The 22,796-nt window shown below is 43.0% G+C and overlaps 1 protein-coding gene across 2 annotated transcripts in view; it reads right to left on the bottom strand.

Moving 5' to 3' along the window:
* The window catches only part of cobl (cordon-bleu WH2 repeat protein), a 503,840-nt gene that overhangs the window by 192,682 nt on the left and 288,362 nt on the right, over nt 1–22,796 (bottom strand). For both annotated transcript variants that reach the window (XM_041183628.1, XM_041183629.1), the window contains exon 7: nt 3,341–3,529. In XM_041183628.1, coding sequence (XP_041039562.1) covers nt 3,341–3,529 — 189 coding nt within the window. The remainder of the gene's footprint in view (nt 1–3,340; nt 3,530–22,796) is intronic.

The raw sequence follows: 22,796 nt of genomic DNA, 5'->3' as shown, positions 1-22,796 counted from the left end.
TCACCAACTTTAACTTTAACACCTATGTGTTCTATTGTACTATTGTCGTTGACATCTTTTGATGATCTGTTTCTATCACTGCTTGTTTGTCCCTACAACCACACCCCCCCCCCACCTCTCTCTCTCTCTATCTCTCCGACCCCCACACACACACCTTAAACCAGCTTATATTTCAACTCTTTCTTGGACTCGAACTCAAGTTCTGTCGAAGGATCATGAGGACTCGAAACGTCAACTCTTTTCTTCTCCGCCGATGCTGCCAGACCTGCTGAGTTTTTCCAGGTAATTCTGTTTTTGTTTTGGATTTCCAGCATCTGTAGTTTTTTTGTTTTTAACACAAGGAAGCTATTTGGTCAGTCGTGTCTATGCCAGCTCTTTGCAAGAGCAACTCAGCTAGTCCCACTCCACAGTCTGGTCTCCACAGCCCTGCAATTTTCTTTCTCTTCAGATAATCCTCCAGTTCTCTTTCGTGATTGAATCTGCCTCCACCACACCTGCAGGCAGTGCATTTCAGATCCTAACCACTCACCTTTTCTTCTTTTTCCATTCACTTTAAATTGATGTGCTCTGGTTCTTGACCTGTCCATCAATGGTAGCAGTTTCTTTCTCTATCCACTTTGTCCAGACCCCTCATGATTTTGAACACCTCTATCAAATCTCCCCTCAGCCTTCTCTTCTCTAAGGAGCACAGCCCCAGCTTCTCCAATTGAAGCCCCTCATCCCTGAAATCATTCTTGTAAATCTTTTCTGCACTATGCCGACTGCCTTCACATCTTTCCTAAAGTGGGGTGTCCAGAATTGGACACAATATTCAATCTTTTTATAACTTTTGCATTCTGTGCCTTTAATAAGCCCAGGATCCTGAATGCCTTATTAACAACTTTTTCAACCAGTACTGTCACCTTCAACAATTTGTACACATATACCCTAGGTGCCTCGGCTTTTGCACCCCCTTTAGAATTGTATCCTTTATTTTCTCCCTTTGTTCTTCCTACCAAATATATCATTTATACACTTCTCTGCATTAAATTTAATCTGCCACATGTCAAATCACTCCTCCAGCTTATATCCTCTTGAAGTCTATCACGATCCTCCTCACAGTTCAAACATCATTTACAAATTTTGAAATTGTGCCCTGCACACCCAAGTCTAGGTCATTCCGATAGATCAATAAAAGCAGTGGTCGTAATACTGACCCCTGGGGAAAAACGACCGTTCGGCACTACTCTCTGGGCAGAATTTTACATCCTCCAACTGGCATCCATCAGCAGCCTCCTTTTAACACTGGATGCCTCCCCCAACAGGTCTGGCCCCTGCAGGTGCTCCCTTCCCCGCTGGCATCTCCACCCAACACCCCCAACCCCGTCTGCCCATCTAGCTGGGCCTCAACTCCCTACCCTGACCTCAGACCTGAGACCCCCACACTTACCTGTTCCTGGACTCCTGGGACTTGGGCTCTGGGGGCTGCCTACAGTCCCTGTCCTGTCCACTGCAGATGCTAGAGCTGCTGGGACTAGTGAGCTGATGGCCAATCAGATTGGCTGGCAGCTCTCTAAGGTGGGGCTTCCTCCTGCATGAGGGGGTGGAAGTCCTGCCTCCAGCCAATTAACATTTGTTGGAGTATTAAATAGCTGTGGGGCAGGCGATATTGGCTAGGTGCGTTTACCTTCATCTCCTCAGATGGCGGGAAGAGAAAACCTAAATCCTAAAAATCCAGTCTTCTGTTTTCTGTCACTCAGCCAACTTCATATCCATGTCTCCACTGTCCCTTTTATTCCATGGTCTTTAACTGTGGCAATTTATCAAACACCATTTATAAGTCCACATTAAACCTATGATGGTCATCAACCCTCTGCCACCTCTTAAAAAAAATCTCAACAATTAGTTAAACACAATTTGTCCTTAACAAACCTCTGTCAACTTTCCTTAATGAATCCAAATATGTCCAACTAACTGTAAATTTAGTCCCAGATTATCATTGCTAAAAGCTTCCCTTTCATTGAGGTTAAAAGCACGGGCCTGTTAATGCTGGGTTTATCCTTACAGCCATTTTGAACAAGGGTTAACCTTTGCGATTTTCTAGTCTTCTGGAACCAGCCCCATTTAGAACTGTAGGTTTTATTTTACAGTTGTCACCCTTGCCAGTAGTGCAACTATAAATAGGGTTATGATGAAAAATTATGGACCGGGGAAGGAAATGCGTTTCTACTGACGTTCTTCCTTAAAAACACTTGATATTTCCTATAAAAATGATGGCTTAAACAATGGCTTGACATTTTTATTACTGACCTCAAAATTTCCAGTATTCATATGCCAGATACTAGAAGCTACTCCATATAATTATCAGTCAGACTTTGCATATTACAAAGTCCTGTATTTTTCATGCACTCTGCCTTTAAGGATCTAAAGATATGATTTTTGTCTCTCCCATTTTTTCTACTTTCCCTCCTCTATTTCCCTGACGACAATGACTTGTTGCTAGGATGTGGTTCCATGGCTGCTAGTCACCTTCTAGTACCTTGTAAAGTTGGCCATTATTCATGTGTGAACTTTGACAGTGATCAACAGCAGTCTATTCAACCTCAAGAAGTATCATCTCAGGGCTCTTGTTCCCACCAATATATACAGGCATTACAAGCAAGTGTCACCAGTTGGTGATCTGGAGTGAGTACCCGAGCCAATATTATCTTCTCTATCACAAGGGCACTGAGGCTGATTGCACCATCCCTATTGTTGCCCTGAATTAGTTCAGCTAACTATTAAAGACTGGTCATTCTTAGATGGGACCTTTCTCAGATATTCACTGGGTAAAATTTGTTGAAGCAGTTTGAAACTCACATCAAATTATGGAACATAATTACCTAAATTAGCATTGTGATGTTCACTGCCCATAAACATACATTAATGATTTATTTAAAAGACAGACTTTCTCCTGCTTGGTATCATTTATGTTATTGATTGATTTTTCAATGGATTTCTCTCCTTTCTTCTAACTATCCATTTGAGTCTACCTACTCCTTCTATCTCCCTTTTTGCTCAGGTTTCTGTCCCAGATTCATACATGTATCACTCATTCTGTCTTGCCTCCATTTATTTTTAGTCTTTCTCACTTTCCTCTGTTTCAGTTTTCTTTCTATTTGTCTGAACCATACACTGGATAAGCAAAGAGTAAGAGAATTAAAAGCATAACTTGAGGCTTGCCAGCAATTCATAATTGAAAGGGAAGGGATGCTATACAAATTTGTAAATATAATTAATCTGATAATGAATGGGAAAAACGTAAAATTACTTGATTAACAGCATGAAGTTTTTGTTTCATGTAGTCAGAATGTATCATTACCTCTTGCACACTCTGATCCACAATCTTTATGCTGCTCTGTTCTGGCGGGACTGATGGTGGAGGTGGCGCTCTGCGTTTCTTTATGTCTGTCATCTGAGACATTCTCAATATGTTGCTTGCAGAAAGTGATGGGTTCAAATTGGTTGATCGTGTATTAACAGTTGGTGTGGATGGAGCTGTTGAATAGCCCTACAGGGAAAGATTTGATTAACCAGTGATGCACAAAAGTAATGCATATACAACATATAAGTTAAAAGCTACTTAGCTATTAAAAGTTTGCATCAACTATCTGTGGTATTGGATAAACATTTTGGGTTAAAAATGGTTTTCAACTCAAAAAGTAACAGAAAATTACATTATCCTTGCTTTAATACAAATAAGTTCTCAAATGAAACTTCAGGCTACACAGTATATCATCCCATGATTGAATGAACGGCAATATATATCCAAATCAAAGCTGTGAGCTTTTCGAAGCAGTTCATCGAGATGGTAGTGTTCCCATAAAATTGTAGGTGAAGTAGAGGGCAGGGGCACTGCCAAATGACCTTGGGTGAGTTGTTGTCGTGCATCCTGCAGATCATATTCACTACAGCTTTGCAATGGAGCAGCAGAGCCTAGTGATAGTGTCAGCACTCAAGCAGGGTAGATGGGGTTGACTTTCTTGACATAACTGCATCCATCTAGGCAAGTGGTAAGAATTCTATCACACTCCTGACTTGAGTCTTGTGGGTGGTGAGAATCCCCTTGTCACAGAGCATGTAGCTTCTACCTGCTCTAGTAGCCACCGTTTTGGTATGGTGTACTTGTTCAGCTCAGATTAATAGTAACCTCCAATAACTGGTCTATGAAGCATCTAATTTATACAACAAAGAATGGGGAAGATTGCACTGATCCTAAAAAACTATAGCAGACCAATTTCTAAAAGAACATTACGCACATATAATTTCACGTATGGTTACAAACTTATTCAAATTGGTACGACAGATAACCAAATGTGAAAGATTTTGTGCGAAAATGTCTGCGAAATATACATGTGGCATAGCACTTTGGGATTCTTTGAACATTTCTGCACAGGAGCCATTTGGAAGAATTACATTTAATTTTTGTTTGCATAAAGTGTATGAACACATTTTTTAATGCACAAGACAAAGGGTGGTTAAAATGCTAAGCCATTTGGCACTAATGAAACAGGAGCAGACTATTTCAGCTTCTCAAACATGATCCACCAGTTAGATCTGAGCTACTCTGCACCTCAACTCCATTTAGCTACATTTGCTCCATACCTGTTGATATCCTCATCGAACAAAAATCAATGGCCAGAATTTAACGCTCCTTCAGTGGCAGATTTTTAGGTGGGGGGGGGGGGGGTAGTGTGAAATTGGAGGGACAGGATTCACTCCTGGTTCCTGCCTGCCCTGACCACACAACGATTTTAAGCTGGGACAGGCAAGGCCTTGGGTGGGAAGCCCGTTATTGCCCCAATTGAGGCCCTTAAGTGGCCAAATATAGGCCACTTAAGGACCGTTTCCCACCCAGCCTCAATTTTTAGGCTGGCGGGATGATTGAACTTCTGTGGCGGAAGCCTGAAAGAGAACAGAGTTACATCTCTGGTGGGAAGGTGGGTGGTGGCGCCTCCATCAGAAGCCCCCATCTGAAGTTGGGTGCCCCACCCCACCTCCTCTCCCTCCCCTCCCCAACCAGCACCCCCCCACTCCACCACCCCACCCCCCCCAATCCCCCCACAACTTTAAGGTTCGGTAGCCTCCGGACCTCCCTCCCATCCCGACCACCTCCCCACCCGAGAGCCCAATCACCCCCTTCGCCATCCCCCCCAACCCCCCGCCTTCCCTTCTTCCCTCCTCCTCTAAGACCCCTCGACTTTACCTGGGCCTCCAGTGCCTGGACTTAGGATCTGACGTCCTCCTGCATTTCTTCTTCTGTCCACTGCAGCACTTTTACTGCAGGGACTGGAGAGCTGCCGGCCAATCAGATTGGCCAATGGCTCTCAAAGGCGGAACTTCCTCCTGAGTGAGGGGCAGAAGTCCCGCTTGCAGCCACTTAACGCCCATTCGAGTGTGAAAGGCTGTGGGGCACTCAGAGTCGGCAGGGACTCTTCAGATGGCAGGAAGCGAGACCCCGCCATCCAAAAAATTCAGGCTGATCTTTCACATTGCAACTATCCTTTGCATGAAACAAATTTTCCAGGTTTCACTCCTAAATCGCCTCACTGTAATTTTACTATTATGTCCCCTTGTTCTTCATTCCTCCGACAGAGGAAACTATTCCTCCCTATTTACCTTACCAAACTTATATTCTGCAAACGATAAGCCAAGTTTATGTAACCTGTCCACTAATTTAACCCTCTAAGTCCTGGTATTATTCTGGTGAATCTGCGCTGCACTCCACCAAGCAATGTCCCCTCTAAAATGTTTGTGTTGTGCGTGTTCATTTCAATGTGCGGTACCTTTAAATCTTTTTCTGTGGCTGTGCACACGTATTGTCTCAAAGGAGAAAACTTGTGAATGACCTGAGCTAGGCTTTCCAGGTTCCTGTGTGGCCATGCAGAGGCACAGCTTAAAGGGAGTATTGCCTCCAAGGTCAAAATATCCTTCCTGAGATGTGGTGTGCTCTTACCCTTTATACAATCTGAAAAACATTTTATATGTTTGAAGCATAACATCCTCTCCATTGTATTCCAGCTCCCATGAATGAAAGGTCAACATTCCTATTGCCTTGTTGATTGATTTCTGTACCTGTCCGTTAGAATATAATGATTTGTGTAGTTTGGGTTCCCAAATCTCTTTGTTCCTCTAAAATTCCGAATTTCTTCCCATTTGGAAAATCCTCCAATTTATCTCTCTGAGTCTTGCCCACATTGAATTCTATTCATCCTTGCTTGTTTCCCCTACAGGTGACAGCTTTGCAGCTCCAGCCACCAGCTCTGAGGACAGACCAACAGAAATATCTGAGGAGAAGGAAGGAGCCTCCGAGATTGCACTGTCAGATCCTGATGCAGCGCCTAGCATTAACACAGATTCACGCAGCTTGGTGGGTGTGCGCGACTTGGCTGTAAGAGAACCACAGACATGTGAGAGCACATCACAGTCGCAAGATCAGCCAGTCAGAGACTATGATAAGCAGGCCTCTGACACTTGGGGAAATGCTGGAGGCAACATGGAAGATGAACCCCAGGCTGATGATGAGCCTCTGGAGTCGTCCATCCAGTGGCAGATGCTGGACGTAAGTGCGAGGTATCTGAAGATGTGGCAGAGCTCCTAGAGAGTGCGTGCACTGGTACAGATATTGGAGGAGTCCATCCAGGCCATGAGCACTATGATCACCCTCTCTTCAGAATGCATGGCTTCCTACATGGAGAGACTGGCGACTGTTATGAAGGGCCAAACACTGCAGCTCACTGATGGGATACTGGGTATGGGTTCTGACCTGCATTGCATTGTCTTGTCTATGAACTCTGATGCCCTGTTCAATCTGAGAGAGGAATGAGGTATCTGGAGTTGCTTCCAGTTGGTTCCTCTCACAAAAACAGGGTGGCACCTCACGGTGGCAGATGAACAGCTGCTGCCGCCATTCGCACCTGATGGGGACAACCTCTTCTCCACCCCTCTGTCAGTGACAAAAATGCTTCCAAGTACTGCAGCAATACTGTGCAGGAGACCCTGACTACACCAGGGCTCTCAATGCCTCAGAGGATGCCCACCAAAGTCATCCTGGGCAAAGGGGCATAAGAGTTAGCAGTCTTGCTCCAGCACAACTGGCCACAAAGGGGGAGCACCACGCCATAAGACCCAGAAAAGATTTAAGAACACACCGCATTAGTCACACATGGGTTCACAAGCATGATTACATTGTTCTGTTTGTCATGCAATCTGTTGTTTTAATTTTTTATTGAATTACTGTTCTTTGCATTTGCAGCTCCAACTTCATTAGCGTTTCATGTGTGTGATGCGCCGTCTGAATTTGGATGGACTAAATGCTCTCAATGGAGTTTGTGCTCATGTGGGTCCCTCTGATTGGCCTCATTTGGGCACCCATTGGAATATGCACAGGTGGCCCTGGTGTTGATGCTTGGGAGATACAAGGAAGAGATGAGTATGACAAAGATGGTCTTATAGAGCGAACAGCACATTAATAGGTAAATCTTTGCAGTATTAGAGACTTGTGTGTCTCTGGCATCCAAGTCTCCTGTCCACCGGCTTCCACAGCTGGCTGGCATGATTCACCCTATGCACAATCAGACTCTTCCTCAGGCTCCTCCTTGTCAGAGGATGCAGAACATTGCATCCTCCTCTGCCAAGGCCTCTACTCTTTGGAGTACCAGGCTGTGTTACAGCAGCAGGCCTCAACCATGAGTAACACACGAGCAGGTGAATATTGCAGTGTAACACCTGAACAGTCTAGACATCTAAATCTCATTTTGAGCAGACAAATGGACCACTTTATGATGGCCCTAGTGGAAGCATGGCTCTCACTGTACCACATCAAGCCTTTTGTAGCAAAGCCTTTGGCTCTGTCTGCTTGACATGTGTTATCTGCACTGAATGATATGAATTCATGGTGCGCCTAAAATTTGCATCTGTGACAATCTTAATATAATGATCGGCTGCTGGTTGTAAAATCCCACACAGGTCTCTGACTGATGCCTGGACGGACCCAGGTACGAAAAAATTCAAGGTCACCATAACCTCCAACACCACAGATATTGGCTGGCCACCAACACAATTCAAGGCATTTTCTCCAGACAATATGTCACAGTGATGTGACTGTCTCCCTGAGTGGCAGAGTGTCATTTGGAGGTAGGTCATCCTTGCCCTGTAGACTCTGTTTGCAAGATAGTACCTTCGTCTACCTCTGCCTGCTTGCTGCTGATGTCTCTCCTCTGCAGACTACTGCACAGCAGCCAGTCTTGATGGGCTACAGGGCGCACCTGTTCCTAGTCAGCTGCCCTCCTCCTTTTCCCTCTCCTCCTCACTGGAGGAACCTCCCCCAGAATGGACTTTGTCCATGGGGGACAGTGATCTCCAGGTCCAATATCAGAGTCTACAAACTTCAACTTGGCTCTGTCTGTAGGTCACTTATCTGCCAATGTCTCCTATTGCAGGCTGATAAAGATGAATCAACGCACTTAAAGAACTGGATAACTATGCCACCTTCACCAGCAGACGCTTGCTGAATGCTTCCACTTGAATAGCTCCACTTAAAGCCTTTCTATACGCCTTTGCACAGACTCCCCATACCTGGCGGAACTTCCTCTGAACGTTTTTCACATATGCTCAACAAAAAATGGTATGGACAAATAAAATACGAGTCCGTTGCCTTGCTGACAAGCTAAATTGGCCTTGAGTTTCTTCTCTAAAAATGGCGGGCAGGCTTCTGATTTCGGCGCCCGCCCAACTTCCGTATTATGGGAGACGAGCATGATGGTCTCAGGTTGGAGATCAGATGTCATCACACCAGATTCTACGTAAGCACAGGGTGGGGTAGCATGCCCAATTTCATATGTAACATTCATTCCCATGTTTCTCTTCTTAAATAATGGAGTGGCAAACTTCCAATGTAACGGCACAATTCCCAAACCTAAAGGGCTTTAAAATGTATAACCAATGCTTCCGCAAGTTCTATGCCTTCTTCTTTAAAAAGTTAATTTGAGTTCATTAAAGAGAGCCAGAATGGATTTGTAAAACGCAGAGCAGGTTTGACTAACCTAATTGATTTTTTTTAAAGTAAGAGATAAGGTTGAGGAAGACAATGGGTTTTGTATATACGAATTTTAAGGAAGTGTTTGATAAAGTAACACGTGAAAGGCAAGTTATCAAAATTGAGGCTCATGGGTCAGTGTCAGCTCAGATTAAAAATAAACGACTTAATGACAGAAAACAGAGGGTCATGGTAAATAATTGTTTTTCATACTGCAAGATGGTAGACAGTAGTGTTCCCCAAGGTCAGTGCTAGGACCACTGCTTTCTTTTGATATATATGTGACTTGGATATTGCAATACAGAGTAAAATTTATGGCAAATGATGGCAAACAATGAGGATGATATCAATTGATTACAACAGCGCATGGATAGGGTAACAGAATGGGCAGACAAGTGGCAGAAGGAATTTAATAAAGAGATGTGTGTGGTGATGCATTTTGACAGATGGTTTAGGGAGAGGCCATATAGACTAGATGGCACAGTTCTAAATAGTCTGCAGGGACAGAGGGTCCTGGGGGTTCATGTGCATAGATCTAGTTTACCTACTACCACTGCTATTTTAGCCTCTTTGCTGCCTTCCTGTTCAATACATGATTATTTGTGTTTGTCTCCAACAGACAGCCACTTCCTTAAGCAGCTCACTTAATATATTTATAAAAGCTTTTATTATTATTCTTTATAATTACTTGCAAGTTTTTTCATATTTTCTTTTTGAAGCTTTCAATATTCTCTTTGCGTTTATTTGTTGCTTTCTGTCTTCCTCCTGGTTCACTGGAATACTGCTCTTTTCAGTATTGCTGTGAGTCGCTTCCTTCAGCTTTATACAGTGTTTTACCTCATATGTTTCTTGACGGTGGAGGTGGAACGTTTTCTAAGAGTAAATATTGGCCTAATAATTGCACCAAGGCTTCATTAAATACCTCCTACTACTATTCTGTAGCTTTAACTGTTAACAGTTTAGTCCATGGAAATAAAAGCATAATACTGCAGATACTGGAGACCTGAAATAAAAACACAAGGTGCTGGAAAAACGCAGCAGGTCTGGCAGCATTTGTGGAGAGAGAAACAGAATTAATGCTTTGAGTCCAATATGACTCTTCTTTGGAACTGAGCAGTTTTTATTGGACTCAAAATGTTCACTCTGTTTCTTTCTCGACAGGTTAGTCTAGTTCAACGTGTTCAGCTTATAATTCATTTCTTCAAAGTGAGCCTTGCTGAAGCATAAAACCTTGGTTTGTATGTCATCTTTCTTCTTCTCAAAGTTAATGTTAAACTCTGTCATGGTATGGTCAGTTTGCTAAATGCTCCTTCCTGCCAGGTTATTAATTCATTTTAGCCGTTATTCATTAATAAAAATAGTATGGCCTAATCCATTGTAAGTTCCAAAACATAATTACTGGAATTTTACGTCCCCTGCCCATTTGCCCCAGGAATGTACTTGCAGGCAGGTGGGGGGAGAAGTAAAATTGGTTGGGATGGCAAGCAGTGCCATGCCTGTCACCTACCCACTTCTGATGGTGTTTTACCAGCAGCAGAGAAGGTGGTAGGTGGTCCAATTAATGGCTACTTAAGGGCCTCTTTCCTCTGCTGCTGGCCACTGGCTGGAAAGCCAGGGGCAAGCTGGCCTCCACCATCCCTAGAAGCCACAACTGAATTTTACATGGCTCAGCCACTTAGATGCTGGAAATAGTGGCTTCTGCCACTCTGAGGCAGGATATCCGGCCTCCAAGAGCTGCCAGCTACTGAGGGTACATGTACATAGAAGAGGAGAGCGTGAGAGGAGGACTCTGGGACAGGCAGTCAGCAGCATCTAGAGGAGAGGGTGAGAGGAGTGCTCTGGGACAGGCAGTCAGCAGCATCTAGAGGAAAGAGTGAGAGAAGGACTCTGGGACAGGCAGTCAACAGCACCTAGAGGAGTCGGGAGTTGAAAAGGAGCGCGAGATGAGTCAGGAGTTGAAGAGAAGTGCGAGAGGAGTCAGGAGTTGAAGAGAAGTGCGAGAGGAGTCGAGAGTTGAAGAGGAGCACGAGAGGAGTTGGGAGTTGAAGAGGAGCGCGAGAGGACGTGGGAGTTGAAGAGGAGCTGGGAGAGTAAGGGTGACTGAAGGAGTTTGGTGAGGAAGGAACGAGGTGATCCTTTGAGTACCGTGAGTACGGCTGGTTAAGTATTTACTATTTTTATTGCTTATAGTTTTTAAGGTCTTACTTTGTGAGTCATCGTTTGTAGAGGCTATATTCTATAACAATGAGGAGCAGGGAAGAAGGGCCCTAGAGTAATTGATATTAAATATCTTCCAAAAGGTTTAATTTAATTTAAAGGAGTAAGTCATGGCAGGAGGGATCAAAGCCTTGGTGTGCTCCTCCTGCTCTATGTGGGAAGCCAGGCACAATTCCAGTGCGCGGGGCCAGCATGTGTGCGGGAAGTGTCTCCAGCTGCAGCTCTTGGAAGCCCAGGTTTTGGAGCTGAAGCGGCGGCTAGGGACACTGTGGAGCATCTGCGAGGCGGAGAGTATCATTGATAGTACGTATAGAGAGGCAGTCACAACACAGGCTAAGAATCCATAGGCAGGAAGGGAATGGGTGACCACCAGGCAAAGCAAGAGGACGAGGCAGGCAGTGCAGGTATATCCTGTAGTTATTCCCCTGCAAGACAGATATACCGCTTTGGATACTTTTGGGGGGAATGGCCTCTCAGGAGAAATCAGCAACAGCCAAATCCGTTGCACCGCAGTTGGCTCTGCTGCGCAGGAGAGGAGTAAAAAGTGTGAGAATGCAATAGTTATAGGGGATTTAATTGTAAGGGGAATAGATAGGTGTTTCCGCGGCCGCAAACGAGACTCCAGGATGGTATGTTGCTTCCCTGGTGCTAGGGTCAAGGATGTCTCAGAGCGGCTAGAGGACATTCTGAAGGGGGAGGGTGAACAGCCAGTGGTCGCGGTACACATTGGTACAAACGACATAGGTAAAAAAAAGGGACGAGGTCCTAAAAGCAGAATATAGGGAGTTAGGAAGTAAATTGAAAAGTAGGACCTCAAAGGTAGTGATCTCAGGATTACTACCAGTGCCACATGCCAGTCAGAGTAGAAATAGCAGGATATATCGGATGAATACATGGCTGAAGTGATGGTGTGAAGGGGAGGGTTTCAGATTCCTGGGACATTGGGACCAGTTCTGGGGGAGGTGGGACCAATACAAACTGGACGGGTAAGGCCTGTTCAGGACTGGGACTGACATCCTAGGGGTAACATTTACTAGAGTGGTTGGGGAGGGTTTAAACTAAAATGGCAGGGGGATGGGAACCTATGCAAGGAGTCAGAGGAAGGGGAATCAAAGACAAGAACAAAAGACAGAAAGCGGAATAAGAAAAGTGATATGCAGAGAAATCAAGGGCAAGAATCAAACAGGGCCTCAGTGAAAAATATTGGGAACAGGACAAGTAATGTTAAAAAGACAAGCCTTAAGGCTTTGTGCCTTAACACGAGGAGCATTCACAATAAAGTGGATGAATTAACCGCGCAAATAGATGTAAACAGGTATGATATAGTTGGGATTACAGAGCCATGGCTGCAGGGTGACCAGGGATAGGAACTGAACATCTTGGGGTATTCAGTATTTAGGAAGGACAGACAAAAAGGAAAAGGCAGTGGAGTTGCACTGCTGGTTAAAGAGCAAATTAACACAAGGAAAGATATGAGGAAAGATATTAGCTCCGACGATGTGGAATCTGTATGGGTAGAGCTGAGAAACACTAAGGGGCTAAAAACGTTAGTGGGGGTTGTATATAGACTCCCAAACTGTAGTGGTGATGTTGGGAATGGCACTAAACAGGAAATTAGAGATGCATGTAATAAAGGAACATCTGTATTTATGGGTGACTTAAATATGCATACAGATTGGGCAAATCAAATTAGAAACAATACCGTAGAGGAGGAATTCCTGAAGTGTTTACGGGATGTTTTTCTGGACCAATACATTGAGGAACCAATGAGAGAACAGGCCATCCTCAACTGGGTATTGTGTAATGAGAAACGAATAATTGTGAATCTAGTTGTGCGAGGACCCTTGGGGATGAGCAACGATAATATGATAGAATTCTTCATCAAGATGGAGAGTGACAGAGTTAATTCTGAGACTTGGTTCCTGAATCTTAATAAAGGAAACTACAATGGTATGATGCGCGAGTTGGCTATGATGGACTGGGAAACGTTACTTAAAGGGATGACGGTGGATAGGCAATGACAACATTCAAAGAGTGCATGGGTGAACTGCAACAATTGTTTATTCCTGTCTGGTGCAAAAGTAAAACAGGAAAGGTAGCCAAACCATGGCTTACAAGGGAAATTAAAGACAGTATTAGATGCAAAGAAGAGGCATAACATTGGTCAGAAAAAACAACAGACCTGAGGATCGGGAGCAGTTTAGAATTCAGCAAAGGAGGATCAAGGGATCGATTAAGAAGGGGAAAATAGAGCACAAGAGTAAGCTTGCAGGGAACAAAAAAACTGACTGTAAAATTTTCTATAGGTATGTGAAGAGAAAAAGATTGGTGAAGACAAATATAGGTCCCTTACAGTCAGAAACGGGGAATTTATAATGGGGAACAAAGAAATCGCTGACCAACTAAATACATACTTTGGTCCTGTCTTCACAAAGGAGGACACTAATAACATACCAGAAATGTTGGGGAACACAGGGTTTAGTGAGAGGGAGGAACTGAAAGAAATCAGTATTAGTAGGGAAATGGTGTTGGGGAAATTGATGGGGTTGAAGGCCGATAAATCCCCAGGGCCTGATAATCTACATCCCAGAGTACTTAAGGAAGTGGCTCTAGAAATAGTGGATGCTTTGGTGGTCATCTTTCGAGATTCTATAGACTCTGGAACAGTTCCTACAGATTGGAGGGTAGCTAATGTAACCCCACTATTTAAAATAGGGAGGCAGAGAGAAAACAGGGAATTATAGACCAGTCAGTCTGACGTCGGTAGTGGGGAAAATTCTAGAGTCCATTATAAAAGATTTAATAGCTGAGCACGTGGAAACCAGCGGCAGAATTGGACAGAGTCAGCATGGATTTATGAAAGGGAAATCATGCTTGACAAATCTACTGGAATTTTTCGAGGATGTAACTAGTAGAGTTGATGAGGGGGAGCCAGTGGATGTGGTTTATTTGGATTTTCAGAAGGCTTTTGACAAAGTCCCACATAAGAGATTGGTGTGTAAAATTAAAGCACATGGGCTTGGAGATAGTGTATTGAGATGGATAGAAAACTGGCTGGCAGACAGGAAACAAAGACCAGGAATAAACGGGTCTTTTTCCGAATGGCAGGCAGTGACTAGTGGGGTACAGCAGGGATCGGTGCTGGGACTCCAGTTATTCACAATATATATTAATGATTTAGATGAGGGAATTAAATGTAATATCTGCAGATTTGCAGATGACACAAAGCTGGGTGGGAGGGTGAACTGTGAGGAAGATGCAGAGATGCTTCAGTGTTATTTGGACAAGCTGTGTGGGCAAATGCACAGCAGGTGCAGTATAATGTGGATAAATGTAAGGTTATCTATTTTGGTTGCAAAAACAGGAAGGCAGATTTTTATCTGAATGGCTAGAAATTGAGAGAGGGGCACGTGCAATGAGACCTAAGTGTCCTCCTACACCAATCGCTGAAGGTAAGCATGCAGGTGCAGCAGGCGGTAAAGGCAGCAAATGGTATGTTGGCCTTCATAGCCAGAGGATTCGAGTACAGGAACAGGGATGTCTTGCTGCAATTGTACAGGGCCTTGGTGAGACCACACCTGGAACACTGTGTGTAGTTTTGGTCTCCTTATCTGAGGAAGGATGTAATTGCTATAGAGGGAGTGCAGCGAAGGTTTACCCAACTGATTCCTGGGATGGTGAGATTGACATATAGGGAGAGATTGAGTCTATTAGGATTATATTCACTGGAGTTCAGAAGAATGAGGGGGGATCTTATGGAAACCTATAAAATGCTAACAGGACTAGACAGGGTAGATGCAGGAAGGATATTCCTGATGGTGGGGGAGTCCAGAACCAGGGGTCACAGTCTGAGTATATGGGGTAGACCATTTAGGACTGAGATGAGGAGAAATTTCTTCACCCAGAGAGTGGTGAACCTGTGGAATTCGTTACCACAGAAAGTAGTTGAGACCAAAACATTGTATACTTTCAAGAAGGAGTTAGATATAGCTCTTGGGGTGAAAGGGATCAAGGGGTACGGGCAGAAAGTGGGAGCAGGCTATTGAGTTGGATGATCAGCCATGATCATAATGAATGGTGGATCAGGATCGAAGGGCCGAATGGCCTACTCCTGCTGCTAGTTTCTATGTTTCTACCCTTTCCACCTGCGCAGCTTAATTTCCTAAAACGGGACTGGGAGAGACAGATAGCACTAGGTTAAAAAAGAGTAAGGTTTTCGGTGGGCTCATAGTAACAGGGAATGCAATAAGGTCCAATTATTTTAATTGCGCACGTATGTGAACATCCAGCATATGGCAAGTAAGGTTGGTGTACTGTAGGCACAGGCAGACCTCTGGGAATTTGAGGTTGTGGCAATAATGGAGATCTGACTCAAAAAAGGGCAGGACTAGGCACTAAATATTTCTGAATGCAGGGTGTTCAAGAAAGATAGAGAAGGAAAGAAAGGAGGAGGGAAGGCAGTATTCATTTAAGAAAATATTACCATGCTGAAGTCCTAGAGAGGTCAAGGACACAATCTATTTGGTTAGAGCTGAGGAATAACGTCGTTGGATTGCACTACTGGGTGTGTTCTGTTGGCCATAAAATAATGGCAAAGGTATAAAGGAACAAATTTGCAAGGAAATTACAGAGATGTTCAAAAACCATAATGGGGGACTTTAATCCTTCTAGCACCCCATCACTCTTCACAGCTGTGATTGTATGCGATCCCCTCCTTTTATATCTCTTTCTCTATCCCACCGGAAATCCCTGTGACCAGCAATGTTGAGCTGCCATTCCTGCCCTTCTATCAGCCATGTTTCAGTAATAGCTATGATATCATACTTCCAAGTGTCTCTTTGTGCCCTCACCTCACAGGACTCTTTGCATTGAAGTATATACCATTAATCGCTGAAGAGTTCTCATTTCTTGTGAATTGTGTAGCTTTGTTTTTCTGTCTCCCCCAATCGCTTACTCATTTTCTGCCTTCCAGTTCTTGCTTCTCTTCTTGTACCTGAATCTCTCTACATGTTGTGACTGTGTTCTGCAGTAAACTTTCCAGATATTTCTACTTACACATAACAGAGTGTCTCCAACTCATATTCCAGTTCAAAAATTATGAGTTGAGTGACTCAAGGCAAAGGTACTTCCTATGGACATGGTCATTCAGAATAGTGTCACAGTCCACAAATTCTCACATTTCTGACAACTTGCATGTGCTCCAATTTCCTATTCTTATATTGATCTTTTATTTAATGATAATATAGCAGATATTTATCTGTATTGCCTATCCATCTGAAAGCACAGTACCAAATGATTAAAACTGGACTTAATATTTGATTTAATAATTTGTCAAACATTTTGCAGTTTCACCATACAACAACATATAAATGGTGATTTTAACTGAGTTAATTTTGAATGATCAGCAAAGCAGATTACTTCTGAGCAAATTTAAATAGGTTAAACGAGTTCAGATCAACTGGGAAATGAAATTTCTACAAAAACCTTTTATCATGAGTAAATATTGGCACATGCAAAATATGCAAATGCCTTTAACTGCCTGCACTTTTAGGCGTTTGTATTCAACTCCCACATTTTGTTTGTTATATTAATAAATATTAAGGCTTGACATTTTTGTAATGCTAGGCAGATCCAATTATATTTGTTGCCAACTCCTCAAAGTCCTTAAACCATAAGGTGCCATCTTTGTCAGCATTACTCTGATTTAGATGGCACCATTCTCTTTCTTCCATTAGTTTCCCACTATTAATCTTTACTTAATTTTGAATCTCATGTCATCTTTGGTACATTACACTGAAGAATGGGTACAAAATGTCCATCGGTAATTAGAATGGTTGCAATCTGTGTACCATTTTGTCTCTTTGCAGTCCTGGGCAGGATTTAAAGGTCATCGGGCGAGTGCCGTGGGCAAGCGCTGCGGGCGAGCCCAGGACCGGCCAGGAAATGGCCCGCCGCCCGCGATCAGCCCCTGACTGCGATTTCACACTGGCTGGCTAATTAACGGCTAGCCAGCGTGAAGCACCTGCTGAAAGGCTCAGCATTCCCAGGGTGGGCGTGGGAAGAAGGTGAGTGCTGAAGTCAGCGCAGGCGTGGGGGAGCGCGCAATGGAAGCTCCCTGAAGGCAGAGAGCTGCCTCAGGGAGTTGAAGAATTTTTAAACCCTTAAGTAAAGATTTTTAAATCCTGGAAAAAATTTCCACCCATATGAATCACTCACCTAAACATTTTGATGATAAAAATTCTGCCCAAACATTTTTTTAAAAATTATCAGAAACTTCATCCTGCCCTTGGATGAGGTTTCCTCAAAAATCCAAAGGCCACCTGGCCAATACGCCACCCATCAACCGTAATGTTAGACGGGCAGTGAAAAGTAGTGGTTAAGTAATTGATTAATGGCCTTAATAGGCCTGTTAATTGTCAGCAGGCTCGCTACTGACTCTCGCATGTGCCCACCGACTGAAAAACCGGGTATGTTGAGATGCTCGCCCATCATCATCGCGTGCTATTTCACGCTCGGGCGGAAAATCCTGCCCCTTAAGTACTATGCAGTGTAATAAAAGCAAACTACTGCAGATGCTGGAAGTCTGAAATAAAACAGAAAATGATGGAAAAAATAACTGGCCTGGCAGTATCCTTGGAGGGCGAAACAGAGTAAAAGTTTCGAGTCCGGTATGACTCATATTCATTGTAATGCAATGTAATTTGATATAGAATTTTTACTCATTTCTAAACATTGTATTATATTTGAATAATTTGTATTCTGTTGAACTGTAATTTCTTTTGTGTGTGGAAAAGTTTTCCTTTTGCAGATTGCATGGTAAATTGTTGGTTCATACATCATACTAGTACAACAGGAGTTGTTCTTTTTTGCCAAAGCATTACAATGAGGTTTTCCTCTGAAGAAAAAAGAGAAGAGACAGGTTGAAAGTATAGAAAAGACATGTCGGGGCATAGCAGAAAGTAAGATGGCAAACACACTAAAAACAAATAGGAAATGTTGGTCCAAAATGCAGTTCTAAAAACAATGAAATAACATGGGAGACAGTGAGAATACTTGCAAGAAAGCAAAAAGGATTGCACAGGAGCAAGAGAGGTAGTGAATGATATAGTGAGTGAGCAAGATAGTGAAAAAGCAAGAGATAGCACGCGATAGTGAGAAATAGCATGCGAGTGAGAGATCATGAGCAAGCAGCAGAGATAGGGCAAAGTAGTGAGAAAGTGCGAGATATCAAGTAAGCAGGATAGTGGGAAAGTTGGTGCACAAGAGAGAGATACTGAGTGACACAAGAGATAAGATGAGTTAGCACTAGATAGGGAGAGCATGAGGAAGAGCATAATTGTGACAGAAAGGGAGAAGGGAGGGAGAAATTGGTTAAAAAAAGAGGGAGAAAGAAGGAATGAAATGTGTACAAATGCAGAGGAAGCTAAACTGGATAGCTCTCAAGTTCAGTTGTGGGGATTGCAAACTTTATGCTGCCTGTTCCTTTCCATGATAATGATGAGTCATTAGGCATGAATGCCATGCAGCCAGGCCAGTGAGAAAGGATAGCATGTGTGCCAGTTCACCTGAGCGTGAAATGTGGACAGTTCAATTAGCGGGCCTTTAAAGTCCAAAGCTGCTCAAGGTAGTCCTACACCATAAGCAATAGGAACAGGAGTAGGCTATTTGGCCCCTCAAGCCTGCTCCGCTATTCAATACAATTATGGCTGATCTGGCTGTGGACTTAATTCCACATTCTTGCCTGTTCCTCATAACTCTTGACTCCGCTACATTTCAAGAATCTGTCTACATCAGCCTTGAATATATTCAATGAGTCAGCCTCCACTGCTCTCTGGGGTAGAGAATTCCAAACACTAATGATCCTCTAAGAGAAGAAATTCTCCCTCATCTCTGTCTTAACTAGGTGATTCCTTATCCTGAAGCTATGACGCCTAGTTCTAGGTTCCCCATGAGGGGAAACATTCTCTCAGCATCTATCATATCAAAAACCCTTCAGAATTTTATGTTTCAATAAGATCACCTTACATTCTTCTAAACTCACAGAATCACAGAAGGTGATGGCATAAAAGGAGGCCATTTGGCTGATTGTGTCTACACTGGTTTTCGAGAAAGCATTATGACCCCAATGAGTGTGGGCCCAAATTGCTCAACCTTTCCTGATAAAGACAACCTGTCCATCCCAGGAACCAACCTAGTGAATCTTCTCTGAACTGCCTCCAATTCAAGTATGCCGCTTCTTAAATAAGGAGCCAGAAACTGTATGCAATATTCTAGGTATAGTCTCACCAATATCCTATACAGTTGTCGTGAGATTTCCCCACTTTTACTCCACCCCCCCACTTACAATAAAGGCCAATATTATGTTTGCCTTCCTAATTTATTTGTTGTATGTGCAAGCTAACTTTTTGTGTTTCACTTATGAGGATACCAAGATCCCTCTGAACCACGGAATTCTGTAGTCCCCTTCCATTTAAATAACTTTATGCTTTTCTGTTCTTCCTACCAAAGTGGATATCCTGTTGTTTTCCCACATAATCATGACCTTCTCAGGCGCAATTAAGGATGGGCAACAAATGCTGGCCGAGCGGCACCCATATCCTCTGAAAGAAAAAAAATATTCAACCCGGTCAATTTTTAGACCACTCACTTAACCTATCTACCCCGTCTGCACATTCTTTGGGTGGAATTTTACCACCCCTCCTGTTGGTGGGATCTTCTGTTCCTGCTGAAGTCAATGGAGTTTTGAACAGCTCGCTGCATTTTCCTACTCCATCCTTGCACACGACAAGGCCGCAAAATTCCATCCTTTGTGTTCTCTAACAACTTGCTTTTCCACTGATCTTTGCACTGACAGCAAATGTGGCTACAATACAGTCTGTCCCTTCAACAAAGTCATCAATATAGAGCGTAAATAGTTGAGGCCCCAGCACTGTTTCCTGTGGCACCCCACTAATTACAGTTTGCAAACCTGAAAATGACCCATTTATCTTGTCTCTGTTTTCTGCAAGGCCTCTGCAGTCTCTCCCATTGAAAGTCAGCTCCGTTCCAGCACAGATGCTGCAGCCACAGGGTTAGAATTGCATAGGAGTACTAGGGCAGGCAAAGGAACCCACTAGAATGGCACTAAGGGAAAGTGCAAGGGTGATTGGTTGAGTATTCCATGAACTGGATGTGTTGTTGGATGAAGTTGGTAATGGAATAACTGTTTTGTGGTGTATGTTCAGCTGTGTAGGTTTAAACAAGGTGTTAACAGGAGCAACAAGGTCCAAAATGGCAGACTGGGCATCAATTCAGCATTAGACGTGACTGATGCCATGATCTGTCCACTCTGCACACTTATTGCGCATGCATGGGATGCCCATCTTATCATCCTTGCCTGATTATTGTGGGCTTTGCCAGAAGTGGTCGGGAGCAGCCTGCAATCACTTTTTTACCACAACTGGCTCCAGCAGCAGCAAAACCACAAGCGCTACGGAACCAAATTTTGAGGCCAGGAACTTTCCAATGTTAGTTAACAATAATACTGAACCAGCCGAATAGGCAGGCATGAGATGGGAACAGGTCAAAATCTCCTTGTTTTAATGGACAGGTTTTCAGCTCTATTTGATTAGTTAAAATATAATCTAGTTAAAATGTCAGAGTACCTTTTAATTATAGCATCTGCCTTCACAAAAGTTGTTTGTTTTTACACAGTAAGGAGAAGAGTAATAGCAATATCATGATTTATATCCACACTCCAGTGTGGTGTTTGGTCAAAGTGACCTTTGAGAAAGTAGCAAACTCCAGCATAGATCATTGCTATTTACATGGTAATGTTGCTTAGAAGGCACTACACTTCATTTATTTAAAATATTTTCCACCTATTTGAACCATATGGTCACCAATCACTTCCATCAGAGCTATAGGATAAATTTAACAGGTCTATAATTGCTGACATTAAAAACTATTCAAAGGAATCTCTCTAATAAAAAGAATAGGAGTACTCTCAAATAATAAACATGTGCAAGTGTCTTTTCATGTCGGTAATACATTTTCGGGTTCAGCTTGTCTGATTTATGAACAGAAAGAACTCTTGGTGCATCGCCTCGTAACAAACTCAGATATTGAGCTGAAGTTTATTAGTGTTCAAGATTGGGTGCAGAGCAAAAAGTGGGGCCCGAGCCCAGCAGCAAGAACGGCTTGGCAATTTTACCTCAGGTGGTCTCCTAGTTGGAGGGGGCTGGCAAAGTTCTGCTCATTATTCTCATGTTTTATATGACAAGGTAAATTTTAAAGATATTTGAGGAATCTCACTGGCCATTTGTTTTTTTTGATAAAATAAATTTGTATTGTTAGAATACCACAAAACTTCTCAGGCGGTACCTTTCACTGACTATCATATTAACATCCAGTTTTTAATTTAAAATATCCTCCAGTTAAATCATAGCTGGAAACATATTCTCTTGAGTGCTTAAAAATTAGGGCAATTTTTATTTTTGGAAGATTAATATGCCCTGTATACATAATAAAATTATAAGACTGCTATGAGAAAAGAAATCTGCTTTCAATGTACTCTGTGTCCTTTGGCTTTTTCATTTTCAGTAGAAGTTTATATTTAAAACAAGACTTCCAATTACATGAAAGCTATGAAGTTATAGACGAACATAAGGAATAACAGCAGGGATAGACCAAACAGCTCCTTGAGCCTGCTCCACCATTCAATAAAGATCATGGCTGAACTTCTACATCAACTCTGCTTTCCTGCCCTATCCCAATGTCCCTTGATCTCCCGAATGTCAAAAAATCTATCAACCTCAGTCTTGAATATACTTGGAGCACCCACAACCTTCTGGGGTAGAAAGTTCCCAAGATTCAAAACTCTCTAAATGAAGAAATTTCTTCTCATCTCAGTCCTAAATGGCTGACTAGATATCCTGAGACTAGGCTTTCCAGCCAGGGGAAACTGTCCCCCAGTTTCTACTCTGTAAAAGCTCCTGAAAAATGATATGCTTCAGTGAGATACCTCTTATTCTTCTCAACTTCAAAGAACGTGGGCCTAGTCTACCCAATCTTTCCTCACAGGGCAGTCCACTCAGACCAGGAATCAATCTAGTGCACCTTCATTGCACCCCTCTAAGGCAAATAAATCCTTCCTTAAGGAAGGAGAACAAAATTGTACAGAGTACTATCAGTGTGGTCTCACCTAAGCTTTATATAACTGTATCAAAACTACCTTACTCTTATCTTGCAGCTTTCTTGCAATAAAAGCGAACATACCATTTGCCTTCGGATTGCTTGCTGTACCTGCATTTTAACTTTCGCTGATTTGTTTACAAGGATACCCAAATCACTCTGAATTCCAACATTTACTAGTTTCTCACCTTTTAGAACATATTCTGCTCTTTTCCATTCTTGTAGCCAATCTCTTTCCCACATTATTCTCCATCTGTCATCTTCTTACCCTATTACCAAGGCTGTTTCAACAGCACCTTCCAAACCCATAGCCACTACCATCTAGACAGACAAGGGCAGCAGATAGATGGAA

This window comes from Carcharodon carcharias, chromosome 3, assembly GCF_017639515.1.
Source record: "Carcharodon carcharias isolate sCarCar2 chromosome 3, sCarCar2.pri, whole genome shotgun sequence".
Classification (NCBI taxonomy): Eukaryota; Metazoa; Chordata; class Chondrichthyes; order Lamniformes; family Lamnidae; genus Carcharodon; species Carcharodon carcharias.
Note: the sequence above shows the minus strand (reverse complement) of the source record. Positions and strands in the feature narration are given on the sequence as shown.